Source organism: Mobula birostris, chromosome 7, assembly GCF_030028105.1.
Source record: "Mobula birostris isolate sMobBir1 chromosome 7, sMobBir1.hap1, whole genome shotgun sequence".
Taxonomy (NCBI): Eukaryota; Metazoa; Chordata; class Chondrichthyes; order Myliobatiformes; family Myliobatidae; genus Mobula; species Mobula birostris.
The window spans coordinates 19306397-19329997 of NC_092376.1; the positions used below are offsets into that span (position 1 = coordinate 19306397).

General features: G+C 42.5%; 1 protein-coding gene across 1 annotated transcript; it reads right to left on the reverse strand.

Moving 5' to 3' along the window:
• Positions 1 to 9850: 9850 nt before the first annotated feature.
• On the reverse strand, positions 9851 to 23038 carry shox (shox homeobox). The gene is made up of 5 exons (XM_072264232.1): positions 22787 to 23038; positions 19138 to 19346; positions 16017 to 16074; positions 15016 to 15104; positions 9851 to 11720 (listed from the first exon to the last, which is right to left on the reverse strand). The coding sequence occupies exons 1-5, from the start codon at positions 23025 to 23027 to the stop codon at positions 11469 to 11471; spliced, it is 849 nt and encodes a 282-aa protein (XP_072120333.1). The 5' UTR covers positions 23028 to 23038; the 3' UTR covers positions 9851 to 11468.
• Positions 23039 to 23601: the final 563 nt, after the last annotated feature.

Genomic DNA, 23601 nt, shown 5'->3' on the forward strand with positions numbered 1-23601 from the left:
AAACCTTCCTTCCGAAGGTGCTTAAAACTGAGCACAATGCTCCATTTAACCAGAGCTGTGCACAGCTGCAACTTGCATTCCTGTTCTCTTGAGAGAGAAGCCAACATTCCATTGGCCATTCGAATTATTTCTTATGTCATAAGTGTTTAGTAAAGTCCATACTTGTACCTTGTTCAGCCACAGTTTCTTGCAGAGTTGATGTGTTATGTTTGTAATCATCTTACCTCAGTGTCTGCAGGAACACATTACCTGTGCTCTCATCCATGCCTGGCAACTCTTGCCAGACCATGACAGATGTAGAAGCCAGATGAAGACCATATTGGGTTCATCTGGGATACCCTCTCCCAGTTTTAGCAAGCCTGCCAACATTCAGGGTTTATGTAAACAGATGGCAAGCTGCCCATAGAACTGAAACCCAATACGAGAGAACACTCCGAGGGAAATTATTTAAAAATCATTTTATATTGGAACAGAGGAACCTGAGAGGGAGACAACTGAGGTGTATTGAATTATGAGCAGGCTAGAGATTAAATATGAAAGAATCTATTTTGCTTAGCAGAAGAGTCAAAAGCCAGTGGCCATGGATTTAAATGTAATTGATAGAAAGATTATTGGGGCAATGAGGAAATATTTTCTCAAGGGATAGTAAGAGTCTAGAACTCAGTGCTTGAGCAGGTAGTGAATCATTATATTTAAAACCAATTTGAATGTGTACTTGAAGACATATGACCTACAGTACTTTAGTGCTTCCTCGGGAAGTTGGATAGCTCTTTTACAACTGTCACAAACATGATGGGCAGAATGGCCTCCATGTGGGCCAAAAAATATTGTTATTCTCTGACAATAGTTGGAGCATAATCCACTGAGTCAAATTTCAAAGATAGCCAACTAACTGATTTCCTGTCTTTAAAAATTCTTAAATTATGTTAAGCAACACAGACAAAATGCTGGAGAATCTAAGCAGGATAGGCAGCAGCTATGGAAATGAACAGATAGTCGCTGTTTCGGGCCAAGACATTTCTTTAGGACTGTGAAGGGGGGGGGGGGGACATCAGAATGAAAAGGTAGGGGGAGAGGAAAGAGGCTAGCTGGAAGGTGATAGGTGAAGTCAGGTGGGTGGGAAAGGTCAAGGGCTGGAAAAGAAGGAATCTAATAGGGGAGGAGAGTGGACCATCAGAGAAGGGGACCCAGGGGGAAATGATAGGCAGGTGAGAAGAGGTAAATGGTCAGAGTAAGGAATAAGGGAAGGGAGAGGAAAGTGTTTACTGGAAGGAGAAATCAATACTCATGCCATCAGGTTGGAGGCTACCCAGACCAGAATATAAGGCATTGTTGGCTTTATAATTATGGTGTCTAATAGCTTGTATATCGGATATAGATAAAACATACTTCAATCAAAAATCTCATTATAGATAATAAACACTTTTGCAATTTGTGGTAAATTCCATTATTCCTTTGCAATTTGACCATTTCTAAATAGCTATAACCATAATGTTGAGTCATAAATTATAACGAAATTAATGTTATGCAACTTCTGTTAAAGGAAGTCTGGATCTCATTACCGGTGTTCAGATATTCTGTGACTTCAGTGGATTTCATTATAGCACCAAATCTGTTAGATGGGTTTAAACTTAATATAGTAAATCATTTGGCTCTCTTCCAGGGAAAGTAGGACCTGAACAGAAGAGGCGGTTTACACCTGAACCAGAAGGGGACTAACATACTAGCGGGAAGATTCACTAGTACTGCATGGGGGGTGAGGGTTGTTTAAACTAGAGGTGCAGGTGGATGGGAACCAGAGTGAAGTATAGATAATGGAGTGGTTGTGGAGACAGATACTAAGTTTTCAGACAATGGCAAGAATGAAAAGGTAGAGCATGGTGCGACTAATGTTCTGAGTTACATATATTTCAGTGCAAGAAGTATCATAGGAAAGGCAGGTGAGCTCAGGGCATAGAACAACACATGGAATTATGATATCGTAGACATTAGTGAGACTTGGTTGTAGGAGGGATTAAAAGGGGATGGATAATACCATGGCAGTGCTCAGTCAGGACAGACTGGAGAAGTCATCTAATGAGGCTTTATGGGTAGAACTGAGGAATAAGAATGGCATGAACACGTTAATGGGCTATATTATAGACCACCAAACAGTCCATGGGAGTTAAAGGAACAAATTTGTAGAGAAAGCAAGAAATATTAGGTTGTGATAGAAATTGATTTGAACTTTTCCCATCTTGACTGGGACCTCCACACTGTAAAATAACTAGATGGGATTGAGTTTGTCAAATATATTCAGGAAAGTTTCCTTAATCAGTACATAGAAGTCCCAATGAGAGAGTGTGCAATACTTGATCTCCAATTAGGGAATGAGACAGGGCACGTGACAGCAGTTTGTATAGGGGAGCACTTTGCATCTAGTGATCATAATGCCATTAGTTTCAAGGTTATTATGAAAGAGATAGCTCTGGTCCTTGTGTTGAGGTTACAAATTGGAGAAAGGTCAATTCTGATGGTATCAGAAAGGATCTGACAAGTGTAGATCATGACAGGTGGTTTTCTGGCAAAGGTGTACTTGGTAAGTGGAAGGCCTTCAAAAGTGAAATTTTGAGAACACAAAGCTAGTATGGGCCTGTCAGAATAAAAGGCAACGATGACAGGTTTTTGGAACCTTGATTTTCAAGAGATATTGAGGGCCTGGTCAAGAAAGACAAGGAGGTTAGCAGGTATCGGCAGGTAGGAACAAATGAGGTATTTGAAGAGTGTAAGAAATGTAAGAGAACAAGAAAGAAAAAAATCAGGAAGACTAAAAGAAGGCATGAGCTTTTTCTAGCAGACAAGGTGAAAGAGAATTCTAAGGGCTTCTATAGATATGTTAAAATCAAAAGGATTGCAATGGACAAAATTGATCATTTGGTAGATCGGAATGGTAATCTACACATGGAACTAAAAGAGATGGGAGAGACCTTAAAAGGATTTGTTGTATCTGTGTTTACTTGGGAGATGGACAGAGTCTATAGAAGTGCAGCAAAGAAGCAGCAAGGCCGAGGTCAGACAGATCACAGAGGAGGAAGTGTTTGCTGCCTTGAGGCAAATTAGGGTGGATGAATCCCAAGGGCCGGGCAGGCTGTTCCTTCAACCCCTGTGGGAGTTATGCAGATACTTGCAGAAGCCTAGCAGAGATATTTAAATCACCCTTAGCGACAGATGAAATACCAGAGGATTGGAGGATAGACAATGTTGTTATACTGTTTAAGAAAAGCTCTAGAAATAAACCAGGGAATTTTAGAATGGTCATCAGTAGTGGGAAAGTTACTAGAAGATATTCTAAAGGACCAGATTTATGAGTAATATGGTTAAACGTGGACATTAGGGATAGTCAGCATGGTTTTGTGCATGGTAGGTAGTGTCTAACCAGTTCTTCGAGGAAGTTACCTGGAAATTTGATGAAGGCAAGGCAGTGCATGTTGTCTACATGGACTTCAGCAAGACATAGGAGGTTGGCCAAGAAGGTTCAGTTGCTTGGCTTTCAAGATTAAATAGTAAATTGGAAGTCGAAGAGTGGCAGTAGATGGTTGCCTCTCTGACTAGAGGCTGTCACAATGGGTGCTGGGAATGGACCCAAATGCAAGACACAGACACTGAAATACAAGGAACAGGACTTGACTAGAGCAGGGACATGACAGGATACAGACAAGGATCAGAGACAAGAATGCAGACTTGGACTAGGGCATGGACAAGACAGGGAACCCAGACAAGGAACAATGTACTAGGAGCCTGGGCTTGGGCTCCAAGCCAGAGACTGGACAGGGCCCCAGAACCAGGCAAGGACATGACATGACTATGGGAAAGGACATGGCTGGGGTCTAGAGGCTTGAGGCTGCAGGCTGGGGTCTTGGTCTAGAGGCTTGGAGACAGGCTGGGGTCTACAGGCTTGGGTTCTTGGAGCTTGGCTTGGGATCTTCGAGGCTTCGGTTCTTGGAGCTTCTCCTGGGCAGGACATGGAACTCTTGGGCAGGATGCAGAACTCCACCCCACAGAGGCAAGGACAGGGAAGGACAGACCCAACCACAGGGTAACAGCAAATGGCCTTCTTACCCAACAGAGGCAAAGGACAGGAAGGAACAGAACCAACTGCAGGGTAACAGCAATCAGCCTGGCTTACCCAACAGAGGCAAGGACAGGAAAGGAGCTCAGTCCGGGGTGGCTCTGAGTCTTGGGGCAGCCAGCACCTTGGCTGGCTACAGAAATGGCCAAATCCATACCATGATGACTACCCCAACAAGTGGCAACAAGGCTCTATGAAGCAGTGGTCCTCCAACCAGGCCTAGAGATCACAAATGGTTTCACTAGCTTTCCATCAACAGGTTGCTCCAAGGGGGACTGACAAGGCAAACCAGCCACTCATATTCAACCCCAAGGCTACTTATATTCCAAGCCCCAAGATGGGAATCAGGTGCCTATGCTTAACTCAATCAAAACAAGGGACAGCTGGAAGACCCGGAGTCTTGAGTCCATGGACTGGACCGTGAACCGGAATGCGGACTTCACGGACCAGACCATGACAGAGGCCTGTGGTTAGTGGAATGTTGCAGGGATTAGTGCTAGGTCTGTTGTTGTTTGTCATTTATTTCAAAGATCTGGATAATAGTGTGATTAACTGGAACAGTAAATTTGAAGATGACACCAAAATTGGGGGTGTAGTGCATAGCGAGGAAGACCATCAAAGGTGTAGCAGTATCTGGACCAACTGGATTAATGGGCTGAAAATGGCAAGTGGAATTTAATGCAGACAAATGGGAGGTGTTGCACTTCAGTAGAACTAACCAGGATAGGTCTTACACAGTGAACAGTAGAGAACTGAGCAGTGTGGTAGAACAAACAGATGTGGGAATACAGATCCATTATTCATTGAAAGTGGCATCACAGTCAGATAGGGTCATAAAGAAAGCTTTTGAGATATCGGCCTTCATAAATCAATGTATTGAGTGCAGAAGACATGATGTTATGTTGAAGTTGTTGCTGAGGCTTAATTTAGAATATTGTGTGCAGCTTTAGTCACCTACCTACAGGAAGTATGTAAATAAGATTGAGCGAGTACAGAGAAAATTTACAAGGACGTTGCTGGGACTGGAGGACTTGAGCTATAAGGAAAGATTGAATAGGTTAGAACTTTATTCCCTAGAATCTAGAAGATTGAGGGGATATTTGATAAAGGTATACAAAATTATAAGGGGTATAGATAGGGTAGTGCAAGCAGGCATTTCCACTGATGTTGGGTGAGAGGTCATGGGTTAAGGGTGAAAAGTGAAACGTTTAAGGGGAACATCAGGGGAAACTTTTCCACTCAGGGAGTGGTGAGAGTGTGGAACGAGCTGCCAGCACAAGTGGTGGGTGAAAATGTCAATTTCAAAGTTTAAGAGAATTTTGAATAGGTACATGGATGGGAAGAATATGGAGGGTTATGGCCCGGGTGCAGGTCGATGGGACTGGGCAGTTTAAATGGTTTGGGACAGACTAGATGGACCAAAGGGCCTGTGCTGTAGTTTTATATGACTCACTGTCTCGGGATCAGATGTGGCCTCAAGGGTAGGTAGGGTCATAAAGAGAGCTTTTAGCACATTGACCTTCATAAGTCAAAGTAATGATTACAGGAGTTGGAATGATAATTTAAATGTGTACAGAACATTGGTTAGGCTAAGTTTGCAGTTCTGGTTGCCTAACCGCAGGAATCATATCAATAAAATCAAAAGAGTACAGAGAAAATTTACAACAATTTTGCCGGGACCTGAGAACCTCAATTGTAAGGAAAAGTTGAATGGGTTGGGACTTTATTCCTGGAGTGGAAGAGAATGAGGGGAGATTTGATAGAGGTGTACATAATTACGATGGGTGTAAATAGGAAAAATGCAGACAGACTGCTTCCACTGAGGTTGGCTGGGACTTGAACTATAGGTCATGGGTTAAGGGTGAAAGGTGAAGTGTTTAAGCGTAACATGAGGGGGATCTTCTTCACTCAGAGGGTAGTATGAGTGTGGAGATAGCTACCACCAGAAGTGGTGGATGTGGGTTTGGTTTCAATATTTGTGAGAAGTTTGGATAAGCACATAGATAGGAGGGGAATGGAGAACTGTGGTCCAGGTGCTGGTCAGTGGGACTAGAGAGATTAATAATTCAGTACAAACTGGATGGGCCGAAGTATCTGTTTCTATGCTGCAGTTGTCTAACACAGTAACCACTGCTCATCATTGATTAAACTTGCCCCTAGATATAGCAGGTCCAACAGACCTTCCACAACATCCTGCTATAAGTGGAATTGAGAATCACTACAATGCCTCTTTATAGGGCAAGTGAGACCTGTGTGCCTCTTTAAATAATCAACCTGTAGATGTCGTATTGGAAAGCGCAGAGTCTAAACCAAAGTCCATATGTTCAGGTAATGAATTCCGTGTCTAATCAGTTATAAAATATTAAAGAAAATGAAAATGAAATTGGATTGAGAGGAACAGGAAGAAAAATGTGAAATATATATATATATATGTAAATTTTTATTGGATGTCCAACAATTAAAAGCTGAGAGAATCAAAGTCCATACTTATGAACTTATGTCCCCACCACCAACTATGGACTCACTTTCAATGACTCTTCATCTCATATTCTTGGTGTTTATTGTTTATTTATTATTATTTCTTTCTTTTTTGCATTTACACAGTTTGTTTCATTTTGCACACTGGTTGAACGCCCAAGTTGTGCAGTCTTTCATTGATTCTGTTATGGTTTTTATTTTATTATGGGATTATTGAGTATGCCGATAAGAAAATGAGTCTCGGGGTTGTGTATGGTAATATACAAACGTTTGTATATATACTTTGATAACAAATTTACTTTGAACTGAACTTTAAACTTTTGTGAAAAGTAACATACGGCACCAAAATAGTAGCTTCCCAATAATACAGACATTGAAAATACAGGTATTTGGACTAAACTGGATTAGACAGAACATCCTACGCTGAGTTTAGTTTCTCTCTAACCTCAGTAGCAGAGAGCCTCACTAGGAGAGATCCTAATGAAGGGTCTCGGCCTGATAAACCTTGACTGTGCACTCCTTTTCATAGATGTTGCCTGACCTACTGAGTTCCTCGTGTGTTTTTGTATATGTTACTCTGTTTAACCTCACAAGCAGAAACATTCTTCAGTACAGGTGAACAGTACAGGTGAACAGTACAGCAGACTGTATTTTCAAAAATAAACACAGACCTGACAACAAATAAAAGTAACTGACTGTTGTGTCTGACCTTGAACCAGCCCTTGCCTTAAATTGTTGTGTGACAAAAATAACAGTGAGTGAAAATCTCACCATTATTTTCTCGGCAAATTCTTGCTTGTTGTGTAATGCCGGAGGTAGCCTGTAGATAATTCACTCAGAGCTTTCATTTTTATTTACCCGCCTGTAAAATGGGAATTGCCCTAATGCCATTTACTCTTGAATTATAATCATTGTCTCTCTGCCCTTTCTTGCAATACAAATAAACTTATGGTGACTTCTCTCATCTGACGACCGCTCACATTTAAAATATACATTGGACCAACTTGCGAAATACGTCGGGTACAGTTGTGTGTATGGACGACCTCCTGCATAGATCCCCCCCCCCCTCCGGTGGAACAGTTGTTAACAGTTTCTTTAGAACAAGCCACGAGAGAGCTCAGTCGTAACAAAGGTCCTGCTATCCTAATATTACTGAATGAAATGAAATTGGGCAAAAGAAAACAAAAATGCGAAAAAAAAGTACCTCAGGTTTGTGATATTAATCTTGAGTATTAAACTTGAGCCTTCAGTCTCCTGCAATACAAATAAACTGAACTTCTACGTAAACCGGTACGGGAAACATCCGAAGAATCAACAGTAGTCGCGGATGTGTAGGGGTATTACTACCAACGATTAAGCTAATGTACGTTCACTTATGTTACTTTATGTTCGTTTCTGGCATGCAGCAGGAGACAGGGCAATTGGAAAGCGTTGACTTTGGAAACTAGATTTATTTTAGTCACGTGGCATTTTGGAACGCATACAGCATCGTTCGTCTTGTTATGGACTGGCGTTCGTCCATTTCTCTCAATACCGTGCAATCCATTTTCCTGAGACCTATTAATCCATTTTATTCACTGCTTCATTAATGTTTCAATGGCATAACCGAAACTTTGTCCAAAGGGAAATAGTGCTTCGTGGAAATATTTATTTTTTTTTGCAAACAACGTGTTTGAAAATTGTACAAAATTGCCTTCCTTGCCCAACCAGGGCAGACTAGCGATGTGAACAACGGTGATGTCGCAGAAAAACCGCCTCGGTATTTATATAAACACAAGAGATTCTGCAGATGTTGCAAATCCAGAGTAACGCATACAAAATGATAGCGGGTCAGGCAGCATCTGTGGAGGGGAATGAACTGTCGATGTTTCGGGCCGAGGCCCTTCTTCAGGACACTTTACTTACATTCGGTGTTTTAGAGTTGCCAAAGGAAAGTGCCGAAGGTGAACATTCGCTTTTCCCACTGCAGTGACATCCGTTGGATTTAAAAATATGAAAAAAGTTGTTCAGTTGATCACTGAACCACGTCTACAACGCTGGACAGATTGAATTGTAGGAATGAGTTCTGTGAGATTGAACAAGAAACGGAACTGTAAAATTTAAATCAACTTGAGAATGAGGGTTGACCTCATTGAAACCTATCGAATGGTGAAAGGCTTCATACAGTGGATGTAGAGAGGATGTTTCCTATGATGAGAGAGTCTAAGACCAGAGGATACGGCCTCAGAGTAGGGTAGAGGAGGAATTTCTTTCGCCAGAGAGAGGTGAATCTGTGGAATTCTTTGCCACGGACAGCTGTGGGGGTCGAGTCTTTGTGTATATTCAAGGCAGAGGTTGATAGATTCTTGATTAGTCAGGGCATGAAGGGATACAGGGAGAAGGCAGGAGATTTGGGCTGAGAGGGAAAATGGATCAGCCATGATGAAATGTCAGAACAGACTCGATGGGCCAAATGGCCTAATTCTGTTCCTATGTCTTATGGTTTAAAAAAAACTACAATCCAAAAGTAAAAAGCATTTAGCGAAAGATGTTGAATGACTATTACAAAACATTATACAAATATTTTAAATTTTATTTTCAACTTCACATGTACAAGGTGTACATTCATAATATGGATGATCCAACAAAATACACTCTGGACTCTAAGTTATAGAACTGTGTTGTAAATCAGAATGTGTAGGCATGCTTGCAAATAATCACAAAACGAATACATTTCTTCAGTCTCCATACCACTGGTTTACTGTTTTATCTTGCAATGAGTGTGTCAATCTGGCGCTATGTTTCATCATTATTATTAATTATCTGCATCCCTGAAATGATTTTTTTTTCATATTTGTAAACTCCAACTTGCTATATTTAACATTACAAACGATGCAAAGTAATTACACCTGTCTCATTCAGAAATTCGCAAAGCAAGATTGAAAATATAAAAATAAAGGCAAAGCAAGTGACATTTACACACGACATAATAAAATATATCACATTTATAAAAATTTTAAAATACAAGAAATAAATAAAAAAACGTTCATGTGCTGGGATTATAACAGTGCGGCGGGTTTTACGGCTGTAGGTATCAGACATTAAACATAAGCATTGACGTCTTGCTCACGGTGTAAAATTATGTTTCTCTAACTTTTATTACACGTCACCGTTATTCTGCTTTTTAAAAACTTGACCTGTAGAAAGCCGTGTTTTACACACTTAATCGAGCTTAGCTCCAAGAATTATGGCACGTGAGAGACCCTTCCCTCCCACCCGTCCAACTGAAAAAAAAGTTTAGCTACTTTATCTTAAAGATACCACTCAGTAATTGCCCTGTAGAGAGATACGAATTTGGTTCTTTTGTTAATTTTGGTGATCGTAGAGCAACCCACCAGCTTCTTGGGCCTACATAGACCAAGTGATTGCTCCTTCTCGAGTTACTACGAGACAACTACTTCTGATATTTACAGTATTGCACTTTACTGCACTTAATTGCGTTCCACCGTAAAAAGTCATGAAATGCTTCTTCGTAACACTTAAATACTCCAGGTTGCTACCATCAAATCCGACATCGATACCGTTTAATCTACACTGTACCCGTTACTTCAAATAGTTTTTTTAAATGTTTAGAAAACAGATTCTATCCACCATGCTGTTTGTGTTTTCCCCCTCTGCGCTTTATCTTTATTTTATTGTAAACAATTTAAAAATCAGTTGGAGGAAAGGAAACATTCGAGGATGTTCTTTTATTTATCGCAAGCTCCCATTTTAAGAGTTACTGCAGGAGTACCAATTGACTGCAAACCAAAAGCCCAACTATCCAGTCAAAGTACTTCAAGGAACCTCCTCGAGAAATGTCGAGTTCATTTGAGGAAGGAAAGAGAGTGAGAGAGAGAAAAAGGAAATATTTATTGCTGCTTCCTGCAAGAAGATGTTTCGGTTCGTTCGTTGAAGAACCAATTCGTCTTCAGTTTTCTGACATCCTTAATAAGTCTGTGACCACCTCAACATCCAACAGTTTTATATATAGATATATAATGGTGTGTTATTCGCGGTGAGGTCCTTTAGCATTGGAAGAGCCGCCTCGTAAGATCGGTTAAATCTGCCTTCGGTCCGTAGTTATTTATATAGGAAAGAGAAAGCGCTCTTGGTTATTTTGTTTCAAATGGAGACCAGCCCCAGACAGGTCATGTAATGAGAGTTCCTCGTTACCATTTCACATCTTGTTTTTATGCCGTTCGGTGTCGCCATGAGCGCGGATAAACTCAAAAGGCGAGATGAATGGTTAGAATATCAAGTCTTCAAAGCAGGCTAAAACGCCTTTCCTCCATATCCACCCCCTGCCCCCACCAACTCGCAAGAAAATGTCAGTAATTTTGTTTTGCTCGCTCAGATCTAAATCAATGACTGCGCACCCCCATCTATGTTTATACAAATGTACAGAGGCACAGATACACGCGAGGTCACACACAGATTGTATCTATGGCCGAGTCTGCCTCGCCCCCAATTGAATTGGAAAATGCTCCGAACCCGCCACGTAAATCGTACCCCTTAATAGCAATGAGGGGTGGTCTTTCTGACCCAGACCAGTCCATGCCCTTTTGTCCTTTGGCACAGTGGGATTCGCCCCCTTTGTGTCTGAATCGAGTATTTGTTTTGCGTTTCTGTCTCTGAGAGAGCTTTAGTGATTTTGTTTTTAGAAGTGTTCTTGAGATCCGGGCATGCAGTTGCTGCTACCTTCTCCCATTCGGGGCTCCTGCATTTGCATTATGTAGTGCAACTGTTGATACTGACAGAGGAGTTTCTGAAATTGGTAGTTTTGGCACTGATCACCAGTCGGGCACTGGGTGTGATGGTGGTGGGCGTGATGGAGGTGGTGGCGACCCGTCTCCGCTAACTGTCAGAGTCCCAAGGCCTCGGCGTGCTTTCTGGCTTTGAGCCTTAGGTCAGCGATGCTTGAGTTCTTGCTGCTAGTCTTGACGGCGGCAGCGGCGGCGGCGGCAGCAGCAGCCGAGGCGGACTCGGCGATCGAGGCGATCTGCAGTCCGAAGGGAGGAGGAGGAAACATCAGGTAGGGAGCATGCGCCGCCAGGTGGTGGTGGAGGTGTGAGTGCGCATGCGCCACTCCGTCCAACTGTAGCTGCGCCTGTACCTGGATTGATAGAGAAAGTAGCTTTTAAATACAAGAGATCCTGCAGGTACTGGATCACACAAAAACACAGAGCAACACACACAAAATGCTGGCAGAACTCAACAACTCAGGCAGTATCTATGGAAATAAATAAACAGTTGACGTTTCGGGCCGAGACACTTCATCGGGACTGGAAAGGAAAGGGGAAGATGCCCCCTGTGAGGGGAAGGGAAGGAAGGAGGACAAACTGGAAGGTGATAGGTGAAGCCAGGTGGGTGGGAGGGAAAGGTAAAGGGCTGGAGAGGAAGGAAACTTATAGGAGAGGAGAGTGGACCATTGGAGAAAGGAGGGGGTGCACCAGTGGCAGGTGAATAGGCAGGGGCGGAGAAGAGGTAAGAGACCAGAGTGGGCAATAGATAAAGAGGGAATTGGAGGAGATAAGAAATAAAAATATCGGAAGGAGAAATTGTTGTTCACGTTTTTCAGGTTGGGAAACTACCTGGACGGAATACGAAATGTTGCTGCTTCACCCTGAGAATGGACTCATCGTGGCACATGAGGAGGTCATGGGACGGACATGTCGGACCGGGAATGGGGATAGGAATTAAAAATGGTTGGCCATTTTTGGCGGAGGGAGCGGTGATGCTCGACAAAGTAGTGCCCCAGTGTACGTCGGGTCTCACCAATGTAGAGGAGGCCGCATCCGAATTCAATAGACGACCCCAACAGATTTGCAGATGAAGCGTTGCCTCGCCTGGAAGGACTGTTTGGGGCCCTGAATGGAGGTGAATGGACAGGAGTAGCATTTCTGTCGCTCACAGGCCTACAGGCCAGGAGGGAGACTAGTGGAGAAGGACGAATGGACAAGGGAATCAGGGAACGAGCGATCCCTGCAGTGAAAGTAGTTTTTGTTTTGTTGTTTTCCTGTTGCAAAAATTCTGACTGACGGAAAATAAACTAATTGTGCACTCATCTCTCTCGTCGTCTCGCTCGGCAGGCTCTCTGCAAACAAATGATAATCGAATTTTGGCTAAATTGTGGGGAGCCTTGAGTAACTTCCACTTTGAAATACCGAGGACATTTTTCTTCTAACATTGAAATGCATCAAACTTTCAGAAATCTTTTATCATTCGATTCACGGGATCGCTTGTTTGTGCAACTCCTCACTGCCTCTCCCGTACCAAAGGCACCCAACTAGACAAACTGAGCTAGATAATTAAAATAAAACTGAATAAGAGAAGCATAGAGGGAAAGACTGAGCTAAGATGAAGGCTGGAATTTTAAAGGGAGGTCTCATAGGCTGGGATTAGGCTAAATGGAAAGAGGGTGACTTTAACATTGAACATTCAACATAGAACACTACAGCACAGTTCAGGCCCTTCGGCTCACGATGTTGTGCCGGCATTTACATCTAAGATACTGTATCCCTTCTCTCCGACCGAGTGAAGGTTTATAAAATTATGAGGGACACGGAGAAGGGTAAATAGTTAGAATCTACTAAGACCTTTTAAACCGCAACCCCCATCCCGAGGCAGGCAATTCTAGAACTAGAGAGTGCAGCCGAGACGGGAATTTTACCCCTCAGACCGCATTTAATTTTCACATAAGTGGATCTAACAAGCTGCTGGTGGAATCAAAGACAGGTTACTATCATCAGTTTGTATCGTGAAATGTGTTAACTTTGCGGCATATTTAATTTAATATAGTTAAATTAAATAAGTATGAGGTATGGTTTCAATGCCCATTTAGAAATCTGATGGCAGAGGGGAAGAAGCTGTTCCTGAATCGCTGAGTGTGCGCCTCAGGCTTCTGTACCTCCTCCCTGACGGTAGCAATGAGAAGACGGCACGCCCTGGGTGATGGGAGAATGGATGCCAGCCTTTTTGAGGCAGATGAAGGCACATACAAAAAAGCGTTTAAAATATGTTTGGAAGTCACATGGACAGGAAAAGCACAGATACAAGCCCAATGCGGGAAGATAGGGCGAGTGATCATAGGTACCACGGGTAATCGAGTTGGGCCGAAAGGGCCCGTTTCTATGCTGTGCCTTCTATGATCGTGTGAGCCGGACAGACAGCGAACAAGTGCGGATGAAAAACCATGGGTGATGTAAGTGCTATGGAGATAACTAGAGAAAGTAATGGAGAGAAAAGGGGTAGGTAGACAGATAGAGACAGAGAATCGTACAGCACAGAACTAGACTCCTTGGTGGGCATTATCCATACCGTCCCTTGTACCTATGCGTTTTAATCAATATTTACTTGCATTAGGTTTTCTACGCCCTGTGAGGTATCTAAGATAATGAACGATGCCTTACAGCTGAGCTCGAGATTACGGAAGGGAAATGTGATTGAGGGAATAATATTAATTATACGGTGAAGATTGGCTCCTTTTGTTCAACTAGCATTTGGCGCCGTGTCTTATATCTGTCCAAAAGAATATGTGAAAGGAGGGGGAATTAAATTTACCAGAGAGAAAAGCGACTGACACCTTTTGGCAGGTTGACATACCCCATGCAATTCAGAATGTAAACTCTGCCGCGCAATGCAGAATGTTACAAAATATTCGTAAAGGGAGCCCAAAGGAAGACATTTTGATCCAATTGCATGTGCCGTTCTCATTCCGTCCAATTACACGGAAGTCTGGATCTGATCATAATCCTGACCCAAGCAAAATGTGCTCTTTGTATATGATAGTTTTGTCTTTTTGCTGCCAAACTCCTTATCCATTTGCTTTCATTAAGCTGTGCGCGAAATTAATTGTAAGCAGGATTCCGATGCCAGATTTTCCAACTATAGTGTTATGTTACCGTTGAAGGAAACCGACTTTCCCTGATGAACTGTCAGAGGATTCGGGCGGGAGCCATGTGTTGAGGATGACCAGGAAGGGTTTTATTTTTTCGTTAACTGCGATATGTCTGAACTTGACGCTGTTCACCGTTGGTTGCGTAAACCACTGAGAAAATGACTAAATCATCAAACCTTCCAGAGACAAATCGAGTGATGCATAAACTGCTATGTAGTGTAAAAGAACGGCCGCGCTGAAATGGTTCACTTTTCCGCTTATCGAACCAGGAGCTATTGAACGCTTACGCGACAATATTAAACTTTAAAAAAAAAGTTTCCAATTGTTTTTAAATGCCTGTAAGAAGAACTGAAACTGCTAAGACTCCTCAAGTTACACGAGATACAGGCTGGCCGCCACTGGCCGCTTACATTGGGAACGTCGCAATTCCCAGATTCATAAAAGATTCACGATCAACCTAATAAAATGCTTCGCTGCGCGGTGGACTAACAGTATAGTTAAAGGCAAGTACCTGTTGGAAGGGCATCCGTAATGCTCCCATGTTGACGTACGGAGCAACGCGGCAGGCGTCTAAATGACTTCCGGTTCCCAATATGACTCCTGATGAACATTGGTGAGAAAAGAGAGGACAACATTAATACGGCGCCATTTGAAATTGGGCGCAAACAGTTGGGGGGGGGGCATCTTCTGCCTGGTGACTTAGCTTTTCATATCCCACAGAGACATCTGCCCATCATTTATGGAGATATATTTATAGATCATCCAACATGTCCACTCTACAAAGTCCCAAAGTACATTACAGTCACTGAGACACCTTTGATCTGCAGTTCCTGTTACAAAATAGGGAGTACTGTAATCAATTATAGTACAGTAAACTTCCACGAAATACGATGTGCGCAGGGCCAGATTGTGTTTGTGTTTTTAGACATATAGCTCGGGATTACCGGTAATGACCCCTCTGCTCTTCCAATTAATGCAGAGGGAGCTGTCACATCGACCAGAATCGACCCATAATTTAGAATCGCACCTGCACTCCCAATAATTATCTGACACACAAAAAAAAAGTTTTCAAATTATTTTCCACAAAAGAAAATAAATATACCAAGTATTTGACTTGGGGAATGCTTTTGGAAATGATTTTGAGAGAGTCTCTTGCACATTTATATCCCGGGAGTACGGAGCAACTTGTCTTACTATCTGGTTTTGAAGGATTCGCGTTTTGAAGGGAACAGTGGGATTTTACTCAGGAATTTTTACAGGTTTGCCGAGGCTTGGTCTAGTAAATGAAAACCACATTTATCTCCTTGGCGCGTTTCAGCCACTATTCTCTGTTGAATGTAATTATATTTCTCTGTTCAGGGGACTGTTTGTGTTTCAATAGAATGCTCTCCACTTTCGCCCTAATGCGGAGTTATGAAAGAGATCCCGAAATTAAGTAGCCAACTGCCGCGGGGTGGAGGGGTGGGGGAGAGGTAAGTTGATTGAAATCTTGCAAGTCACGACAAACAATACCTTTATGCATTTGATTTTCTTGCTTCCGACATTTGGCTCGTCTATTCTGGAACCAAACCTGCGGAGGAAGAAGAGAAATTAAAATCGGGCCCGGAGATTAATCGATAAACGTTGCCTGATTCACTTTGTCATCTGGCGAAGACGGATGGACCGCGTTCTGTACTAGTATGTCACTAATGTGAAATAGTCAGTAATCTAATAACAGAAACCGCTGCGATATCTTGCGGCCTTTCAATAAACCACCCTCAGAAAATGACAGGCATAAATTAACTTGTTGTTTTGGCAGAGATCAAGTAAATAAACAGTGTTGTTTGTATATTTGACAAAGTGTAACTCGGCGGAAAGTTGTTCTGCTTGACAGCAGCGAATCCCTTTTTTTTTGTTTTGTCCGTAGACAGCGAAACGAAAGCGTGGACTAGCGCACGCTTCCATTTGACGAAACCAGCAGACATCACACGCGTGTAAAAAAATATAAATCCACCCTTTGATCTCTGCAACATTTGCCAAATGATCACGCGGATAATTAATATTAATTGCATTTCCTAGATCAAATATACCTTGAAGCTCTCTTTAATTGCCTTAATAATGGTCATTTGAAATCGTATAATTAGTGAACACTGAAACTTCAAACAGCATTGTTTAATTACCCAAGATACCTTCATAATGCTCTGTAGTGTGTTCTAAGCTCATTGAAGGGGATTTACTGTTTAAAGTAAGGATTAGGATATAATCGCCAATGTAAATATGGGAGTCACATAATGGCTCTCCTCACTGTCATTACTGCCTCGTTTTACCAGATACAGTTGGACGCTTTAATTCCAAGTCAACATTACACAATGCTTAGAGTGCAGAATTGCAACTAATGACTAATCTTTCAGCTCCACACATGTTAAATATACAGCAAATCAAACACACTTTCGCAAGGTTATTTGGCCGCTGGATCGGCCCCTGCTACTTTCACTATTAAAAAAACGTTTCTTTTTTTCGACTCTTCAGCGGAGTTGAAGCAGCTCTGGAACTACAAATCTAAGTACAGTGTACATTGGTTGATTTGGACTCGTGAAATTAGACATGAAATTGACGGTAGCTTTCAAACTAATTCTGGGAGTTATTTTACCATTTGAAGGGGGCGACGGTCTGAGAAGAGAGCATTAGATGTTTCCCCAACTGGTTTATAGGTTTTAGACAAGAAGGCAAAAGTTATACCACACAGCCCACATCCAGCCGCCCCCCACCCCCTCCCCAGCGCACACATAGATACACAGAGAGAGAGAGGAAAGTTTTTGTCAAAATTACAGGCGGCGACAGAGGCCCTTACTTAAACATAAACACGCCGATCATTAATGTGTTTAATCGGTTGGATGCCTAAAGATATTCACCGGAGCGTAAATAGAGCAATAAAGTATTTACGGAAGGAGAATGGGGAGATGGAACGGTTGGTCGAATCCATTGGGTTAAATCTCGTGAGATGCGCGGATCAATTACAATTAGAGGCGGAATGTCGATTTCAAATATGTTAAGTTAAAACAACTACATTGTTTCAGCCCGTTTTACACAATCAATTCTTTATTAAGCATCACTAAATGCTGCGATTTGGAAACGGTGGTAATATGATTTCTTTTTGATTTCCATTAGCGACAGTGAATAATGACATTTAATTTAGACCCGCGCCATAAACGAAAATATATTATGTGTAATTGAATTACCGGCTGGCTCTCACTGCTCTCATAAGTTTAAATTACACGGTGACAGATGCCTGGTGAGCCTTCGGAGGCCACAGAGAGCTGCAGGTTAATAACACCTATATTTACCACAGTCACCCGGATTTCGTTAAGATGGATTTTGTTGTCGTCCTTTCCTCGTCCCACTTTTTTTTACATCTAATATATTCCCCTGTTAACCATACGAGTTACAGTCCTTTATCAGGAGAATTATAGTTTTCCCCTATATACAGAGGGTTATCTTGTTCCCCCACCACCACCCCCATCCGTAAAGTTATATTCTTCTGTTTCATCTGGAGCGTTATATCCGATCGTGTCTCCACATACTTATATTCTGCCCCTCCTACCTGAATATTTATATTTACCCTTTATCGGGAAAGATATCCCCTCTGCTGCGGGCAATTCCCCCATAGCCTGCCACAGTGAATGACAATGTTCCCCTCTCGTTCTCTCGCGAAAAGATTCAATTACGCCGAGTGACCAGCGCGGCTGACGGCAGACAATTTTATATCTGATCTCGCGAATCTGCCTATATTATATCAAGTCAGTGCGCTGACCCCCATTTGCCGCGAGAATGAATGTCGCGCCGCTAATCCGCTCTTCGGCTATTAACCCTGGTAGTTGTCTCCCTGGTCCAATCTATCCCGTATCTATCTCTCTATCTCCGACTACTTGTTTATCTATTTGTCTGGTTTAGACACCTCCCCTGAGATTTCAATTTAAAACGCAATTTGGCTGGTGGTTAATGCGCCCCCAGTATTGTATAAAGTGTACACTTCCTATAAAGATGTAATTTATCATTTCCAATGTATAGCGAATACTTACTTACTCGGTTAAGTTGCTGCTTCCTGCTTTTAATCAACCCTAACGTCCAAGTCATCACATAAAATGTAATGTGTGTTTCCCGAAATGTGATCCAGAGAGCTGAATTCTCCCTTGCCCTCTCCATTGCTCGGTTAATACTGGATGCGATGACTGCGCATTCAGAAACCAGTGTTTGAACGTTTATGAGCCGATCTGATTTTCTTTTGAAAATATCGAATTTCTCAGGGGAAAATGCCTTATCACTCGGGATTTGGTCTCCTAAAGTCTGAGGTTAAATGTAAGCAGACAAAAGTATGATTTGTGCTTCGACTTGGAGTCCCCATGTTTGAATGATGAAGGGTAAACAACCCGTAACAAGAGTATCAGCGTAAACGCGCTCTACTTCCGAACAAAATCTCCCTTGTTGATCTTTTACCTCAATTCCACTTTCTCTTGCAGTGTTAAATGCAATTTTATTTTATGACTACTTATGATCTGAAGTTGAAAGTTAATGACGGCTGTGGTAAACCGCGTGTGTCCATAAACAAGTCTCATTCTAGTGTGCTTTAAGATCTTTCTCATTGAACCCAGCTCACCTGGACCCTAGCTTCGGACAACCCTAGTCTCTGGCTAAGTTCTTCCCTCATGAAGGCGTCGGGATAGTGAGTCTCATCGAACAGCCTCTCCAGTTCATTCAACTGTTCCAGTGTGAAGTTGGTCCTGCTGCGTCTTTGCTTCAACTTTGTCTGCCCGTCCTCGTCCTCCGATTTCACATCCTCCCTTTTCTCTTTACATTCATAAATACCTGAAAGAGAAAATTTTGTCTGGTAACCCATGTCTGCAGCAGGCGAGGGATGGGGATCTCTGTCTCTCAGATGCGTACACACTCACACACAAACACAAACATACAATTACACGCCTACAAATACACACACAAGCACTTTCGCACATGCATACAGTACATGATAAACTTCAGTATAATCATAATTTGCAACCGCAACCTGAATAAATCTGATTGTTGTAACATAATCGAAAGTGCTGATGGAGTTGGCGCCGGGGCAGTCAATTAAATATCAATTAACCATCACAATAATTTATACAACAAATTTGCAGATATCCCTCTCTTTACTTGGGAAGTTCCCCCCTCCCCCAGCCTTGTAATATACAAACTCTCAGATGAGAATCGTTTGTTTTTATTTACAATCACCCAGGAAATAAAGCGGCGGGTCGAACAGTTGTTGCTGGGTCCTAGTTAACTTCCTGAATTATCCTTAGCCGAATCTTGGCTCCTGTCTGATCTGATTGTTTTGTTGTGCACTCTCTAGATCTGACTCACGCGACAGAGGCCTGTAAAAGGGACGCGGCCTCTTAAAAAAGCGGGGCTCGTTGTCTTTCAGAGATGGATGGGGAGAGAAGTCTCACCTTTAAAATGTCTCGCTGACATTTTATTCCTGGAAGAACAAAGCGGCACAGACAAGCAAACTATATGTTCCAATTAAGGAGCATAAACACGCGTGCGGATTTACCGTGTTTTCCCCCCTCTCCTGTCATTACCCGCACAACACACTCTTTGATCACTGCGAGTGCCAAATAGCATTTGTGCTTCAGTCTCTTCCACAACACAACAGTTCCAACTGCCAAACACTGTCAAGACGGCTGAATCCTAATAATCGGAGAGAGCAGGATTTCCACCTTGCCCTGTTTATTTTATAACACGTCTATATTACGTATTAAAGCTCGCCTGGACAATTCACCCCGTTCCATCCTAAAATATATCTATATCACTAATAAATCCACCAGTCGGCCATCTGAACATATTGTAAACTTTTTTCCCGCTAGTTTCGTTATCTAGATTACTGAGCATCGCATCTCTTAGTCGTTGCACTTGGCGACTTCTGCCGCGTTGAAAGAAGGACTCGCCTACTAACTGCAGTGCAAAGATTGGGACGTGCGTTTATTTCGTCGGTGGCCTAGTTGAGGGAAGAAACGTGTATGTGATTGAGTTCTAGTGTCACTGTTTTAACATGTGCAGAGATCGTTAGCAAAGTTTAATTAGTATCTAAATATATTCCTTCAGTATTTAGGGTAACATCGTTGTGTGCGAATCGGTAAAGCCTGACTTGATGTATATGTTTATAGCAGCTTTATCACAATAAAGACAATACCAGTTTATTCCCGCCACTGTTGTTTAATTTCTAATTATCGACCCCTACATTTCGAAACACGTTTACAAAAAAAATAAGCTAAGAGATAAAAGTTAAAAATTAATTTGATAAATCAGCCGCATCTCTCTTTGTCGTTTGAGCGGTAAAACCCAGGATACTGCCGCACTGTTCTGGGTATTTGTCCTGATCGGCTTTAATGCACGTGTCAGTGCAAAAAGCCTCACGCTCGCTGTCAGATCTTGATTCTGATCGAAGCGGGGGTATTTTTGCTGAATACAATTTGCCGAGATATTATCTGATGTCGGCACATATTTATGATGCAAAAACGAATTTCTAAATCGTTCGTATTTAATTCTTGGCGGGAGGGTGTTTCCAACAAGGGCATAATGCAAAAGAGAGTGGAAGGCAAAACCGGTTTAATGATAACAAATTGAAAATTTTACGCTCAAATTCTAATGGATATTTTTGTTTAAATTTAGCTTGAAGGTGAGAATCGTGAGAGTAAAATCTATGCCATGAGAAATGCTTTGATCTTTCAATATCCTGTCTTGCCAAGTCTCGGTGTTTGTTTAACCCCGGGTTTTCCATAACAACGTTACAGAAAGATGAAATCCGAGACTATTACAAATGAATCTCTGCCAAGTCTTCCCCGAACTATATGAATCATAATAAACTATCCTCTTTACACCAATAGAGATTGCCCTCCTTGTTTAGAATCTCTCCGAGACTGCTGCTCATTCGATCATCTGGCGTAATCGCATTAGAAGAAGACACTGCAGTGATTTCTTTCAAGTCAGTGGCAGAATTCAGCACAGATATGAATGGCAATAAAAAGCGCCCGAACAATGTGTTATTGCCTTCAATTGAATTAAACTGAAATATTAATATGTATTGGACATAATGAATGTGGCATACAATATCGCACACCAGAACTGCTCTATTTAGCAGCAAAGGCCTTAGTATTATTACACGATCAGCGTTTTATATACGAAGTTTAATTTCTGCACGTTTTGTGTTCCAATTGATGACATTTGATATGGTTGCCAGGCTTTACAGAGCTAAAATGTTTATTTTTTCATATTAGATACTGCAACGTTGTATGTGTGTGTGTGTGTGTGTGTGTGTGTGTGTGTGTGTGTGTGTGTGTGTGTGTGTGTGTGTGTTGCGGGGGGGGGGAGGCGTCACATGAAGTAATTGAATCCAATCAGCAACAGCACACAGCGGCTAACAATCGTTGTACCGAATATTCATATGCAGTAGACAATTGGGCCATGTTTGCATTTGGATTTATTATTTCACAACTCAAACCTTTTGCGATTTGAAGAATAAAATATTCGGCTCTCTCCCTCTCTTTGTTTTCACTTTTACAGTAAATTCATTTTTTTTTAAAGGAGCAGCATTTGGTTACTTTCTCCGTCGAAACTATGTGAAAGGGTCGTTTTCAAATAGGTCTCTTTACGCAATTATGTTAGTGATTTTGCGATCATTTGTTTGACGACTCTGAAAGAGAACAATTTTCTTGGGGTTAAGGGTATTCGATTACCCAGCTGTTGATCAGGGGAGGTGCTTTTTAGCGCTATTTAGTCCAGCGATTATTTTAAACCAAATCTCACGACTGTGAAAAGGCAACGCAGCCACAATGTCTGAAGCGTTTCGCCGTCCGTAGAATTCGTGCACTTTTGAACTGTAAATATCTTGAGACGATGCGATGGGATGGAGAGGGCCGGCGGGGGGGGGGCGGGGGGAGAGGACACGTAATCTACGCCATTCCAATAGTCTGTGCAAATACTTCCATTCACCCCCTCCGCAAGAATTTTGGCGAGTAATTCCCGCTTTCCCAGCGGATTGTAAGCGAACTTTTCCGTGCAGGGGCCGTGGTGGGTGCGGAATCAATTTCCGATGTTTCTCAATAAAGCCTTGATATAGGCCGAAAAGAATGCTTCCTGTTTCTTCAAAAACTGTTAACTTGCTCGGAGTGAGATCGGCTGCCGTATAAGACATTTATATTAAAACACACCACGCGCGCGCGCGCGCACACACACACACACACACACACACACACACACACAAGACTGCTTACCTTCAGAACTTCTGGCCGAATTCAATTCTTTCACCTTCTCGTTCTCACTCTCTATATCCTTGTAAATGTGTGTCGGGCATTGACTGGTGTCTGTGATGTCTTGGCAACTGGAATCCGAGCCGCTCAGCTCCCTGGATCGAGCTAACCCGCTCTCCAAAACTTCCCGATAAGTGATCGCCTCTTTCTTATCTTTGTTTTTCTGCTCGAAGGATTTGGAGACGAACGCGGTCAGCTCTTCCATGTCGAGCTCCCTCGCTTCTCTCCGCGAGCAGGCTTCAAGCCAGGCGCAAAATATCCTCCTCCCCCACCCCCCCCTCCGCCACCACCACCTCCGATGGGTTTGTAATGATGACTTGTTATTTTACTGAGCACCTTGTTAGATGGTATTGGAAGGGGTGTTGCGAAGGGAGACTGGCCCTGGTGTTATGTGTTACTATTTGAGATCAGAGTATTTATACTTGGCGATCAAAGCCCACCCCCCCTCCTCCCTCCATCTCCTCAGCAATTATTCAGCTGGGTACGTCTCAGACGCGTGGATCTTGCAACCTGTGTAGCTCACCGCCACCTCCTCCTTCTCCCCCGCCTCCCTCCCCTCTTCCAATATACCAGGAACCGAATAGGATTCTTTTAATTTAATTACAACCCTATTATTGCGCTCCCATTACTTGGATAAACACCCCAGACGTATGGCAACTATTTACATAGGAAGTCACTGAGAGTGCCGGGTTCAGTGGGTGTGAGTAAGTAAGACTTGCTCACAACATCACAATTACAGCGAGAGCTGGTGGAAACAATTACGTGAATTTTAATGGTCT

What these genes read in the sequence shown, in the direction of transcription:
- shox (XM_072264232.1), bottom strand. Translation starts at nt 23,027, where the DNA reads ATGGAAGAGCTGACCGCGTTCGTCTCCAAATCCTTCGAGCAGAAAAAC. An exon ending in TGTCCGAAGCTAGGGTCCAG is followed by an intron (nt 16,075 to 19,137) that starts GTGAGCTGGGTT and finishes CTTCCTCCGCAG; the next exon opens with GTTTGGTTCCAGAATAGACG. An exon ending in TACGGATGCCCTTCCAACAG is followed by an intron (nt 11,721 to 15,015) that starts GTACTTGCCTTT and finishes CTATCAATCCAG; the next exon opens with GTACAGGCGCAGCTACAGTT.